Here is a 12,137-nt window from a genome sequence, read left to right as displayed (position 1 = left end):
ACAAAAATCCATGGGATCTCAACTGTGAACTCTTCCCATGTTTCCTGGCATACCAAATTCTACACATCCACATTTTTTCACAACTTTGTGATTTTCAAGGTCCCCATCCATATTTTAAAAAAATAAGTCACACAGTATTTAAACTGGCTTTCCTGCTATTGTTTGGGACACCAGGAATGTCAGATGACATGGAGCTATGCCCCCCCCGCCCCCCCCAACAAGTGCATGGCATCATCAGCCTCCTCAATTTATAAGCTGGGAAGTAGGTACCACCAGTTTATCTACTTGCCTTGGACACGTTTTGCACAAACCCAAGAAGTTCCAGACAAAGGTTTTCTCTTTCATATATTTACACAAGTTCAAAATGATATTCACAGCATCTTCTAAATGTTGGCCAGGAGTCAAAAAAACGCATTTAAATTTGGAACGTGTCCACATAGACAGGAAGCTGACCCAAACGGTAATTGGGTCAGATACCCGAGACCAAAGGGCCGGAAAAGTCAGGAAGAGCTGAAAGGATCTTCAGCCAGTTTATGAACTTGGTACAGTGGGACCTCCAGGCTGACAAATTTACAACAGAGATGTGGTTCCATCTAACTGGCACCCGTCCCTTCCATTACTTGCTGAGCCTGCTTTTGTCCCATGCAGCACTGTGCGACAGACTGGAATAACCTGAAGAATGGAGACAGTTACAAGTTTGTGAGAAAACTTCAGGCCTGACTAAAACCTTGCATCTCATTAATTTTGGTCACTATTGCCTTCTTAATCACCCACCCAAGCTGGAGCCATCATATGATTCTCACTCTTCTGTCTTAAGAATGGAACAATTTAAAAATTACTTTTAACTCACTTTTCAATTTCTGGGGCACAGTGTACAAACTCATGGTTCCAGAACTTAAACGCTGGATTTTTAATCAGCTCAATGAAGGTAATAAGAAGACCCCAAGGATGTGGCCTATTTACAATCAACCGTTCCAAAAGAACCCTGGAGAAGGGAAGAAAAAGTCAGTCAATGCACAGAGAAACATACAAATTCATGACCACTTCTCCATTTGTCTTTTTTCCTAACACTTTTTCCCTGATTATTACACTACATGCAAAAGTTGTTAGCTTTACAAAAGGCAGGTGGATTAAGTCTTTTCTATAGAATGGTTAAATGCAGGTAGATTCTAGAATTACATAACAAACACGGGTTTGAATCCCTCCTCTTCCCATTACTGAGCCTAGAAGACTAAGTTAAGGTAAAGGATAATAGATTACACGACACAGAGAAGATAATCACTTAAAGAATACATACTCAATGAAAGTAAATAGGAAATAAGAATTTTACTACTAGTAGTACATCTGTAAATTGGGTGGGATAATTCTTCACATCCTTTGATCTAACCGATTGTACTTCTAAATTTACCCTAAGGATGTAATAAAGCACAAGAACAAAGATTTAAGTTAGAGGAAGTTCACTAAAGCTTTATATAGTCCACAAAATAGGACTTTTACCATCTAAACATCTAATAATAAAACACTAGTTAATTTTTAGTATATAAACCTAAGGAATACTAATACTCAGAAACTACTATTAGGTGGAGGGGCCAGTTTAACAAGTCTGGTCCAGTTTTTTAAGTTTGTGTATGTATCTCTCACGAGGATGTACCCATTTCCTGATCTCCAATGCTGTACATAGTCCAAGCAATCTGCAAAAGATTCCTAACTATTGTTAGTAAAACACACGTATGATCCTGTTATTTCTCCTGCTTAAAACCTTCCAACCCAGAGGTAATGACAAGTCTAAGTTCTTTAACATGGCCTTTAAAAGGCCTGGGTGTTTCAGGGCTGGTTAAATATGCTGACACCACCACCTGACAAAAACTCCTCATCTATCAAAATGCTGCACCTTTCGTTGAAAACTTGTTTCAGCAGTGATTAGTAATTCTCTACTTGTGATTTTTTTTGCATCCATCAGACTGTCAGGAGGGCAGAACCATGCCCATTTCGTTCACAACTCTTTAACACATGTAAGACGCTCAGTGAACTTGGAATGCATAGGGCAAAAACCACTCAGAATTCATAATAAAGGGGAAGAGGCTCCATTTAGAACCCTCTGAAAAACAGACCTCTCTCTCTTACCTTGTGATCTGTTCTTGGATAGCTTCAGTGTTGGCCTCTGCAAAAAGGTAGAGCATGGTGCAGCTGAAGTAGTGAGTGTGGCTATTTGGGTACCGCAGCTGATTTGCAATTGCATTCAAGAAGAGATACCGACCTAGATATGAAGAAAACCCAGCTTAGCGAGAATTTGCTCTGAAAGGCCAAAGTGAGAAGACAAATAATTCTGACTGGCTGGATCTGCATTTCTGATACAGGTTCTCAAATTATCCTTTGGTTTCAACCAGTGGTGCTCAGGGCCCCAAAGAGTTCATTTCTGTGGGGTTTATTTCACTATTTTTCACATTAAAAAAATTGTAGTTAAAAATATTAGTCTATTTAAAAATAAGAGACCTACTGCATATAAATATAACCTGTTAATAAAAAATTTAAGTATTTCCCCCCGAGAAACTTAGAGAAGAGTGTCACTGTCTCACATTCTGCTGGATTCTCATTTCTGCCCTTATGTTCAATCTGTTCCAGTATGGTTATTTCATGTGGCCTCTGGAAACCGTCACTGTACACTTGTGACAACATGAGTGTGAAAAAAAGCAAATGTCTTTTTATTATTAAAATAGTTTTAACCCCACAGCCCTTCTTCTTCTTCTTCTTCTTTTTTTTAATATTTATTTATTTATTATATATTTATTTTGGCTGCACTGGGTCTTAGTTGCAGCATGCTGGCTCCTTAGTTGCTGCATGCATACGGGATCTAGTTCCCCAACCCGGGATCAAACCAGGGCCCCCTGCATTGGAAGCGTCGAGTCTTACCCTCTGGACCACCAGGGGAGTCCCTCATGACCCTTCTATAATGGTCTTGGGGATAATCCACTAAGGGTTCCCAGACTATACTTTGAGAAATGCTAGTTTAAACTTTATTGGAATAAGTATTAATTGGATTTGGTTGTCTCCCTCTGCTTGATATTACTGAGGTTTGTAAGGCCATCACAGTGAGCTTTAACACTTACTTAAAGGCTATCCACTTTTTTTGTTGGGCTCTGGACGTAATGGTATTCATTTGTGTTAAATCTTGATTTTAAGCTGTCTCAAACCCCCTCCTACAAATAGGCAAGTAGTATATACTCAAAATTAGCCTCTCAAAAATCCACAGCGAAGTTAAAGTAGGCATCCTCCTAAAGTGTATGCGTGTTAGGCTGAGCAGGACTATATCGTTGGTCACCACCTACTACACATAACACAAAAATCTGTAGTTCAACCAAGCAAGATGCAACCTACAATAGGAATTATACTGTAAACTTTTTTGCAGAGCAGGTAGGGGAAGTTCTATTCATTAATCTTTACACATTTAATATTTAACATATTGCCTGGCAAAGAGGCATCAATAAATGTTGGGATAAAAGGCAGGCTAACAAAAAAAGTAACATGAGCCTATTTTTAAAGAGAGGCTAGTAAAAAGAACATGTTTATTTTCACACTAAAAAAGAAAAATACTACAATCATACACACTGAAATATTAACTGATGCGGTAAGGATTCTGGACGGTTTTTTTCCTTTATGCTTTTCTGTGTCTTCTGCATTGAGCAAATACTATCGAATTCAAGATAAAATAACCAGCCAGACCCATAACCATATTGACAGAACATCCTCTATTGTGGCTTAAAGTATTTTTGGGACCAGACTGTGACAAAAAGTGCACAAAACTTGACTCTGAGAACTAGCTGGCTTCACTCACCTTCAGTGTCCAAGTCCACAGCCAGGTTCTGGAAGATGTCCATGTGAGCAGAGTGGGTGATCGTGCTCATTGAAGGTGTGCTGCCCTTGTTGTGGATGTGTGCAATGGCCTGAGTCCCTACATAGAGCACCAGTGCATTAATGAGCTGGAGGTTGTAGCGATTACCAGGCTCATTGGATACCTAAATGAACAAAACAGAAAGCTCCTGACTTACTGTCACAGAGGACTTAGGCATCGGATTTAGGCACCGATATTTCTAAGAACCCTTTTTATGCCTTTCATAGAAAAGCTGAACTGTTCCCAATATCCTCTGTGACTTAAATTTTAGAAATCTGCTTGAATTTGTGAGGTTATTTAACAAATACACAGTTGCACAAGGGTAGTTGTGTCAACAACAGAAATATGATTTCCCTTGGGAAACCAAAGCTTTGACAGTTACCAGCACAAAAATAAAGTTTATGAAGTCAAAATATGCACTATCTCACTTATAAAAAAGATTTGGAGAGGGAAAAACATGTGGTTTCTTGGTATGGAAAGACTGGAAAGATAATACAGCCTCAATCAATTTCTATACAGCAAATTGAACCAGAATCCATTTACTTAGAAGAGTCTCGGAGTAGGGGATGATTATCAGCAATCTTTTCTTACAGAAAACCAGTCCATTCCCTGGCTGCCTCTTCCAAGGCTATATAGCTTGTCACTGGTAAAATGTATAATCCAGTTAATCTCATCCAACCATTAAAAATGACAATGTGCTTTAAAACCTTTAAAGCAGGTTGAAAAGACTAACTTACAAGAGACCACACATAGAATTGTGCGTACAAAGTGAAAGACACAACCAAGGGTTTCAGTCAAACCACTTAACCTGTAGGTTGCTGCGCAGATCAGAAAGAAAAGTGACAGGTGATCGAGTTTTAAGATAGGAATCCAAATCCTTTTTGAACTGGGGTGGCATCACTCCAGTAAAATTGGTGAGAATCCGGGGTGCGATGTTAATTTCACTCAACATATCCACCTGCCACAAACAAATACAAGAATCATAATCAGAAGCATCTGTAGGCCTTAACGGCAAACTGTATCTATGCTAGAAAGTAGTTGGATTGTTTTTCTAAAGTTATACACTTTACATCTTGAAGAGTAATCAATCTTTTTAAGAAATTTTTATTGAAGTACAGCACAATGTTGTGTTAATTTCTGCTGTACAGCAAAGTGTTATTACTCATCTTTAATTAGAAGAAACAGATTCTTATAATTAAAGGTACCCATATACAAAATGATAGTAATCTCTCATTCTATACTATTTTCTCATTCTTAAAATAAGGCATGATAGGTACCTTTTGTAGAGAAGTCTAGTTGATACCACTAATTGTGTTTTTCCTGGAATTGGATTTCAAAACAAGAGTACAGAATGAGATTCCTTGCTCACCAAGAGCCCTAGTCTTTGAAAAGATGCCCCAAGCAGAACAAGACATTATTGTACTTGCTACTTTAAAAAAAAAATGCATGTGAAAAGAAGAGTAAAAAAATACATAAAAATTACAATAGCCATGTCAGGGTGGTATGATTTTTAAAACAGTCCCTTCTCTCCTTCTGATAATTTAAACAAAACACAAGTACACAAATCCAAAACACCTGTGAATTATGACATTACAAGTGTCTATTCTGCAATTCTGTGCCACTGGGGCCACCCAGCAAATGACTGGCCCAATAGCTAGGTTGAGGTTCTGTAAATATAGCTAAATTTAATATCAAAACTGAAAACAGCAACTAGACGAATACTGTGAATCAATATTCAGCAGCAGTATCATACTTTATCAGGCTTAATAACATGACAGCTTCCCCCAAAGAGCACCCTTAAAATAACTTGTAGGTGTGTGTGCTGGGGACAGCAAATACCCCACTTACTGGAGAAAGGACTAAAATACTAAGATATAACTTGCTTTTTCCTTGAACTGTTTAGAACTTTACCTTCAGATTAGGAGTGAATGGGTCTGGGAGCCTCATGTTTCTTGGGAAGGCACTCAGGATCAGATTTCTTAGCTGGATACAATTAGGTGGGATCACATCACAGAATCCATAATGGTAATCACAAAGGAACTCAGGGAAATCATGCAAAAGAACCAGCAGCACTCTTAAAGTGCCCTATTTTTAAAAAACAAGAAAAACATTGGCTGTTTCTACATTAAGTAAGAAAATGGGAGTAGCATTTTTACTATTATGAATTTAACTGAAGTAAAAAAAAAGGCAAAAGCATCATATGTATGCAGGCTTTAATTAACACTAGCAATAATATCACAAGTGATTTATCAAAATATCTACATCTGGAAATCATGAAAAACTAGGTACCCAGAGTTTATAATCTTGGATGCATGTGCTAGAAGAGGCCAGACAGAAACAAAAAATAAAAGCAATGATATAAGCTTCTATCTTCAAAAATCAGAAAAAGGACAGCTAATGAAAACCAAAGTAAGTAGAAGAAAAAGAGCAGAAATCAATTTAAAATTTTTTAAAGTATGGGGGTGGAGAATGGAAATCAAAGTTAGACCAGAAGTTGGTTCTGTGAAAAGATTAATAAAACTGATAAACCCTACCAAGACTGATGGAGAAAACACAATACCAGTAGCAGGAATGAACAAGTATCATCACTAATTCCTACAGATGTGAAAGACAGTTTAAGGAGAATATTAAGCAATTTTATGCTAATAAACTTGACAATTCAGATAAAGTACACAAATTACTTAAAATCCAACTTACCAAAGCCCAAACAAAAAAAGAAAATCTGAATAGTACTTTATAATAAAGAAGTTAAACATGTTGCTAAAACCCTTCCTGCAAAGAAACACTAGGCCTAGATGGCTTTACTGGCAAATCCTTACAAATATTTAAGGAAAAATTAACACTATTCACAATCTTAATAGAAAAAGAGACCATTTTCCAACCCTTTCAATGAGACTAGCATAACCTTGATACCAAAATGTGACATAAAAATTAAAAAAAAAAAACCCTAAATAATATAAATGGAAATCAGTGACATATCACAAACCAAATGATCCACAAATGAATATAATGGCAGTTTAAGCATGTGAAAATTAATGGATTTAAAACGTTGACCAAAAAAAAAAAAAAAATTACATGATCTTGAATTCAAGAAAGCATCCAATAAAATTCAATACCCATTTAAATGATTTAAAAACTATCAGCAAATTATGAATAGAAGGGCATATCCTTAACCAGATAATGGTATCTGCAAAACAAAACTACAGATTTACAAAAACATTATACAATTCCACAAAAACATCAATATCTGGGAATATGTCTAAGGAAAGCATTGCAGAGGAAAATTAAAGACCTAACAACTAAATGGAGATATACATGAATTGAAAGCTTCAATATTATTATTAAGATGTCTATTTTCTCCAAACTGATCTACATATTCAGTGCAATCTCAATTTAAATCCCAGCAAGTTTTTAGAAGAAAAGCTGATTACAAAGTTTTTATGGGACTGCAAGTGATACAGAATAGCCAAAATAATGTTACAAGAGAGCAAAGTTGAAGTCCTTTTTGAATTATTAGAGTAATTAGGGCTTACTCTACCTGATTACACTAGCTTTACAGTAAGTCTTACAACCAAGACAGTCTGATATTGCCCTAAGAACAGATAAACAGATCAACTAGAGAGGTACCCATATATACATAGTCAACTATTTTGACACAGGTGCCAAATCAATTGAACAGGAAATGAAGAACTATAAAAATGGTGCTGAAAAACCTTACCATACTTACTGGGCTGGAGAGTGTAAGGAAGGGGGAGGAAATGAACCTCATTATTCACAAAAATAAAGTTTTCTTTTTAAATGTAAATGTAAAAGCCAGAATTAATGGCTTCTTGGGCAGGGGGCAGGCACGTGCAGAACAGAATGCAATTTGAGATTGGCAAAGATTTCTTACCCAAGACACAAAAAGCAACATATAATAAAAGAAGAAAACTGGTAATTTTGACTACATTAAATTTAAAGCTTCCATCCCTCAAAAGACATATTACTTTTAACAGAGTGAAAAGGCAAGCCACAAGAGTAGATGTTTGAATATACATCAACAAAGGGCTTACCTCCAGAATACATAAAGAATCCCTGTTAAAATAAATAAGAAAAACCCAGATAATCCAATAGGAATATGAGCACAAGGCTGGAAGAAGAACATCACAAAAGGAGGATACCCAAATGGCCACAAAAATCTCATTAAGAAATCAAGGAAATGCAAATTAAATCCACAATGAGATCCTACTGCACAACTGACAAAATGACTAAAATGAAAAACAATTTTAAGTATGGTAAGGATGGGGAGAAATAGTAATTCTAATGTGCTTCTGGAAGAGTTAACTGGTATACACATATATGAACATATGAATGCCTTATGATCAAGTACTGGTTATGCAAATATGTTTGATTTTTGTACTTTTCTGAATATATGTTATACTTTAAAAGCTTAATGATAGGGACATCCCTGGTGGTGCAGTGGTTAAGAATCCGCCTGCCAATGCAGGGGACACGGGTTTGAACCCTGGTCTGGGAAGATCCCACATGCTGTGGAGCAACTAAGCCCGTGTGCCACAACTACTGAAGCCCATGCACCGCAACGAAGAGTAGCCCCTGCTTGACACAACTAGGGAAAGCCCGTGCAGCAGTGGAGACCCAACACAGCCAAAAATAAATAAATTATATATATATATATATATATATATATATATATATATATATATATATATATATATATATAAAGCTTAATGATAAAAACAAACATTAGACCTCGTATTCCCAGCTGAAGCGTTTAAGTGTTTTCGTGTTTAAGTATTTTTAACTGCTTTAAGTGTTAAGTTTTAATTATTTTAATTTTAGAACTCCAAATTAATTACCTTGTAGAGGATTTGCATAGGTTTGGTGAGTTCCACATTTCTAAGGAAAGGCGCTAAATATTTGAATAAATCAATCAGTAGCTGTGCATACATAGGCCATCCCTGAAAGAAAGAAAGGTATGAGTCATAATTATCCTCAGTCAGCTGCCGTCCTGCCACCATAAAAGTTGCCCAAGCAGCTACACTGTGACTTTATTATCTTCTTCATATAGCTAGAGAATATGGACATTAGTACCTCTCTTAAAGACTGACTGGCTCGAGAAAGGAGTAAGCAAAATTATGGAGATAATGGGAAATGATATTTGAAACAAACTGGCTCCAGAAACTCCAGGATATATAGGTCCTTGTGCCTGTAGCAACATTTTAAATAGGGGGAGGAACTTTCAGACAGAACACAAAACACGTAGCCAACTGAGAAACTTGGGTTTGTTTTCTTAATTTCTTTTAAGTCCTGGATCTCAACCATTTATTTTCCCACTCCCAATTCCTCAACTCCTGGCAAATAACCTCATCCAATTTACAACATGAATCCTCTATTTTCACCCAAACTTGGCCTCCTCACCATATCCCAATTATACAAATTACGTTCATTTTGGAGTAGTTTTTATTCAATATATTTTCCCTCCTCCTGGAATGCACTTATTTGTCAAACAAAATGAAATCCATTTAAGGATTATTTCACTTTCTTTTTTACTAAACACACAGTAGTTACAGTCTCCCGATCTGAACGGTCAATCAAGGGTACTTCCTGGAGTACTCATTTGCCATTTAATTGCAAGATGGGAGAGAAACTTCTCATGCTGTTTAGTCACAGTTAAGACTAAAAAACTCTTTACTCAAATTTGATCTTAATTTTTCTGATACAGTAGAGACCGGTGGTCCTCAACCCTGAATGTGAGAGCCTTTAGTATTTAGAGAACCTGTAAAACTGGCAGGTTTCTGAGTTCTATTACTCAGTTTTACATAGCTGTGTACAGAGGTGCTCTAAGGTTTCAACTTTTTTTGAAAATCCCTTAAGAGATTGACATAAGGTGACTCACAACAACTTGGAGAAGCAGTAACCTAATCATTGAGGAATGGCTTTCAGGCAGAGGCAGTCAAGTACTTGTTAAGCCTTTCTCCTTGACTTGACTCCACATTAAATATAAGAACTCCCAACTAAGCCTGAAAGAAGTACAATGACTACTGAATGACTAAGAGTGCTAATAAGTCCCAGGTAGTTACAGTCGTCATCTGTAGGAGATAAACTGCAGCCACACCTTCTGCTGTGGCGTATGTGCCAGCATTCTTGCAATAAATATCCGATGGGAGATCAGTTCAAGCCAAGCATACACAAAGCCAGGAGCTTTGGTAGGCCTCAAGATGTGGAATGTGTTGCTGAAAGAAGAAAACCTTAGTCAGAAGCACAAGCTTAAATATGGTAAAAAAAAAAAACAAAAAAACATGAATATAATTAAGTAGACAACATGTAAGCTGCATTATGAATCAACATGCCTCAAATCCACAAGAGTTCTACTTCTCAAATTTTACTACACTACAACAGCAATCCTTAACAGGAAATCCTTAACAGTATTATATTCAACAGTACTCACCAGAAAGCTGTAAGTGTCTGGAAATTAATGGTTTCCAATACATGCTCAGGGGCATTGAGTTCCAAGAGCAGCATGATAAAAATTCGATGGTAGGGAAGCTGCTGAAATTCACTTTGCCGAACATCATGATCCTGTAGGAGGACTCCCACTACTATACCAAGGACCTACAGAGCACACAGATTATAGAGCTTGTAAATCACGAAGATAATTCATTTACCACTGTCTAGCCATGCTTTTTTACCTTGCATCGTTATGCCCCACATGAAAGGAAATATAAAATTACATACTGGTAGCCAAAGGGACCATGCATTGGGGTTTGATTTGCCCTACAGAATTTTGCATGGTTTCTTTGAATTTCCATACCCCTGTATATGGAAGTATACTAGACATGTATACGTTCCACAAGTTTTTCTAAAGCTCTAGAAATCAGCACGGTACATCATATTTTATCATGTTAACACAATCAAACCACCTAATTTTTCTGGTCTGACATAAAGCTGACAAGAGGCAAATGACTTATACTTCTCTTGGCATTTAGCAGATGGAAGGTCAGGTATGCTATTAGGTTGCAGAAATATTTAAGAACTATCCTGCATTCCACTTGATTTTATCACTGAACAGTGGGGGATGTATGTGAACCCATTTGTAGTTATCCAAGACCAAGCTCTAAGTTCATTTTTGCACTATCTTAACATTCAAATTTCCAGCAATTCCACTGCATAAATCAAACAGAAATTCTGCTTTGTTCCTTTTCAGAAAATCAAGACAACTGCAATGTCATTCATGGTATTTGAGTTGCCAATTTTTGTTATCAATGGACATGTCTAGCCATCTCATTCACAGTGATTCTGTACATGGGGGCAAATCTCATTACTACCTAAATACTTTCTAGTGTACTCATTACCAAACATTAACATACTGAAAATACGTTATATGTTTTTGTTTTGTTTTAGGGGAGGGGTGTCTTTCAGTTAAGGCACCATACTCTTCCTCTAAAACTCGGTGATTATGTTTACATGTTATCTATGAATTTAGTATCTGGACAGAAAAGGGGATATTACAAAATGTTTTGAGGGCCCTGTAGGGTCGAGAACCACTGATACAGACTTCAAGTGTGCAAAGACTAAGGCAAGAAAGGATTTCAGACCTTATTCAGCAGATTAATCTTTGTGACAGTGTTGGTGGCCTCCCCTGAGTGCTTTACTAGCAGTGCAATGAGTCGGACAAAGGCATCCAGGTTGTGATAGCACTTGGCTCGGATCATGGTGGGATTAGCAGCAGGATTGTGCTGCTGTTCTGCCTGAGCACGGTAACTGATTTCAACACACATTTCAGTACACAGACGAAAGAACCTTGTTATGAGGTCATCAGTCTTCAGGATTCCTTGCTGGTGCATCTACCAAGGGAACAAAAACATTACAAGGCACAATGAGATAATACACATGAATAAAATTTTAATTTTCATGTAAGAAGTATTCTTTCATTCAATCCTATTGTCACATTTGTGATTCTTACTTTGTTAAAAAAAAAAAAGGGTCATGAAAATGACTTTTACATTAAGGATCCATGACAGAATTCCTTCAGTTTTAAGTTTGACGGGAGTTGAGAGATAATAACATGGCAATTTTTAACAGCAGTCCATAGCCAGTAATTTCAAAAGTTAATTATGCAAATTAAACCAACTTTTAGTAACCCATTAAGTCATATTAAGACATTCTGGTCAATGTGTATTTCCCCCAAGTAAGCGATTAAGTTACATATATTTTAGTTTCTCACATAATTTCTTCTAACTGACTTAAC

The 12,137-nt window shown here is 36.8% G+C and overlaps 1 protein-coding gene across 6 annotated transcripts in view; it reads right to left on the bottom strand.

The window, feature by feature from the left end:
• Window positions 1-331: 331 nt before the first annotated feature.
• The window catches only part of CNOT1 (CCR4-NOT transcription complex subunit 1), a 102,842-nt gene continuing 91,036 nt past the window's right edge, over window positions 332-12,137 (bottom strand). For all 6 annotated transcript variants that reach the window (XM_068528162.1, XM_068528165.1, XM_068528164.1 and 3 more), the window contains exons 40-49: window positions 11,485-11,733; window positions 10,338-10,501; window positions 10,005-10,122; window positions 8,746-8,847; window positions 5,801-5,974; window positions 4,698-4,847; window positions 3,833-4,013; window positions 2,125-2,257; window positions 851-985; window positions 332-672 (exon numbers count right to left, since the gene is read on the bottom strand). In XM_068528162.1, the coding sequence (XP_068384263.1) occupies window positions 594-672; window positions 851-985; window positions 2,125-2,257; window positions 3,833-4,013; window positions 4,698-4,847; window positions 5,801-5,974; window positions 8,746-8,847; window positions 10,005-10,122; window positions 10,338-10,501; window positions 11,485-11,733 (1,485 nt within the window). In that variant the 3' untranslated portion in view covers window positions 332-593. The remainder of the gene's footprint in view (window positions 673-850; window positions 986-2,124; window positions 2,258-3,832; window positions 4,014-4,697; window positions 4,848-5,800; window positions 5,975-8,745; window positions 8,848-10,004; window positions 10,123-10,337; window positions 10,502-11,484; window positions 11,734-12,137) is intronic.

This window comes from Eschrichtius robustus, chromosome 19 (assembly GCF_028021215.1).
Source record: "Eschrichtius robustus isolate mEscRob2 chromosome 19, mEscRob2.pri, whole genome shotgun sequence".
NCBI lineage: Eukaryota > Metazoa > Chordata > Mammalia > Artiodactyla > Eschrichtiidae > Eschrichtius > Eschrichtius robustus.
The sequence above is the reverse complement of the archived record's forward strand: the minus strand, read 5'-3'. Positions and strand labels throughout refer to the sequence as shown.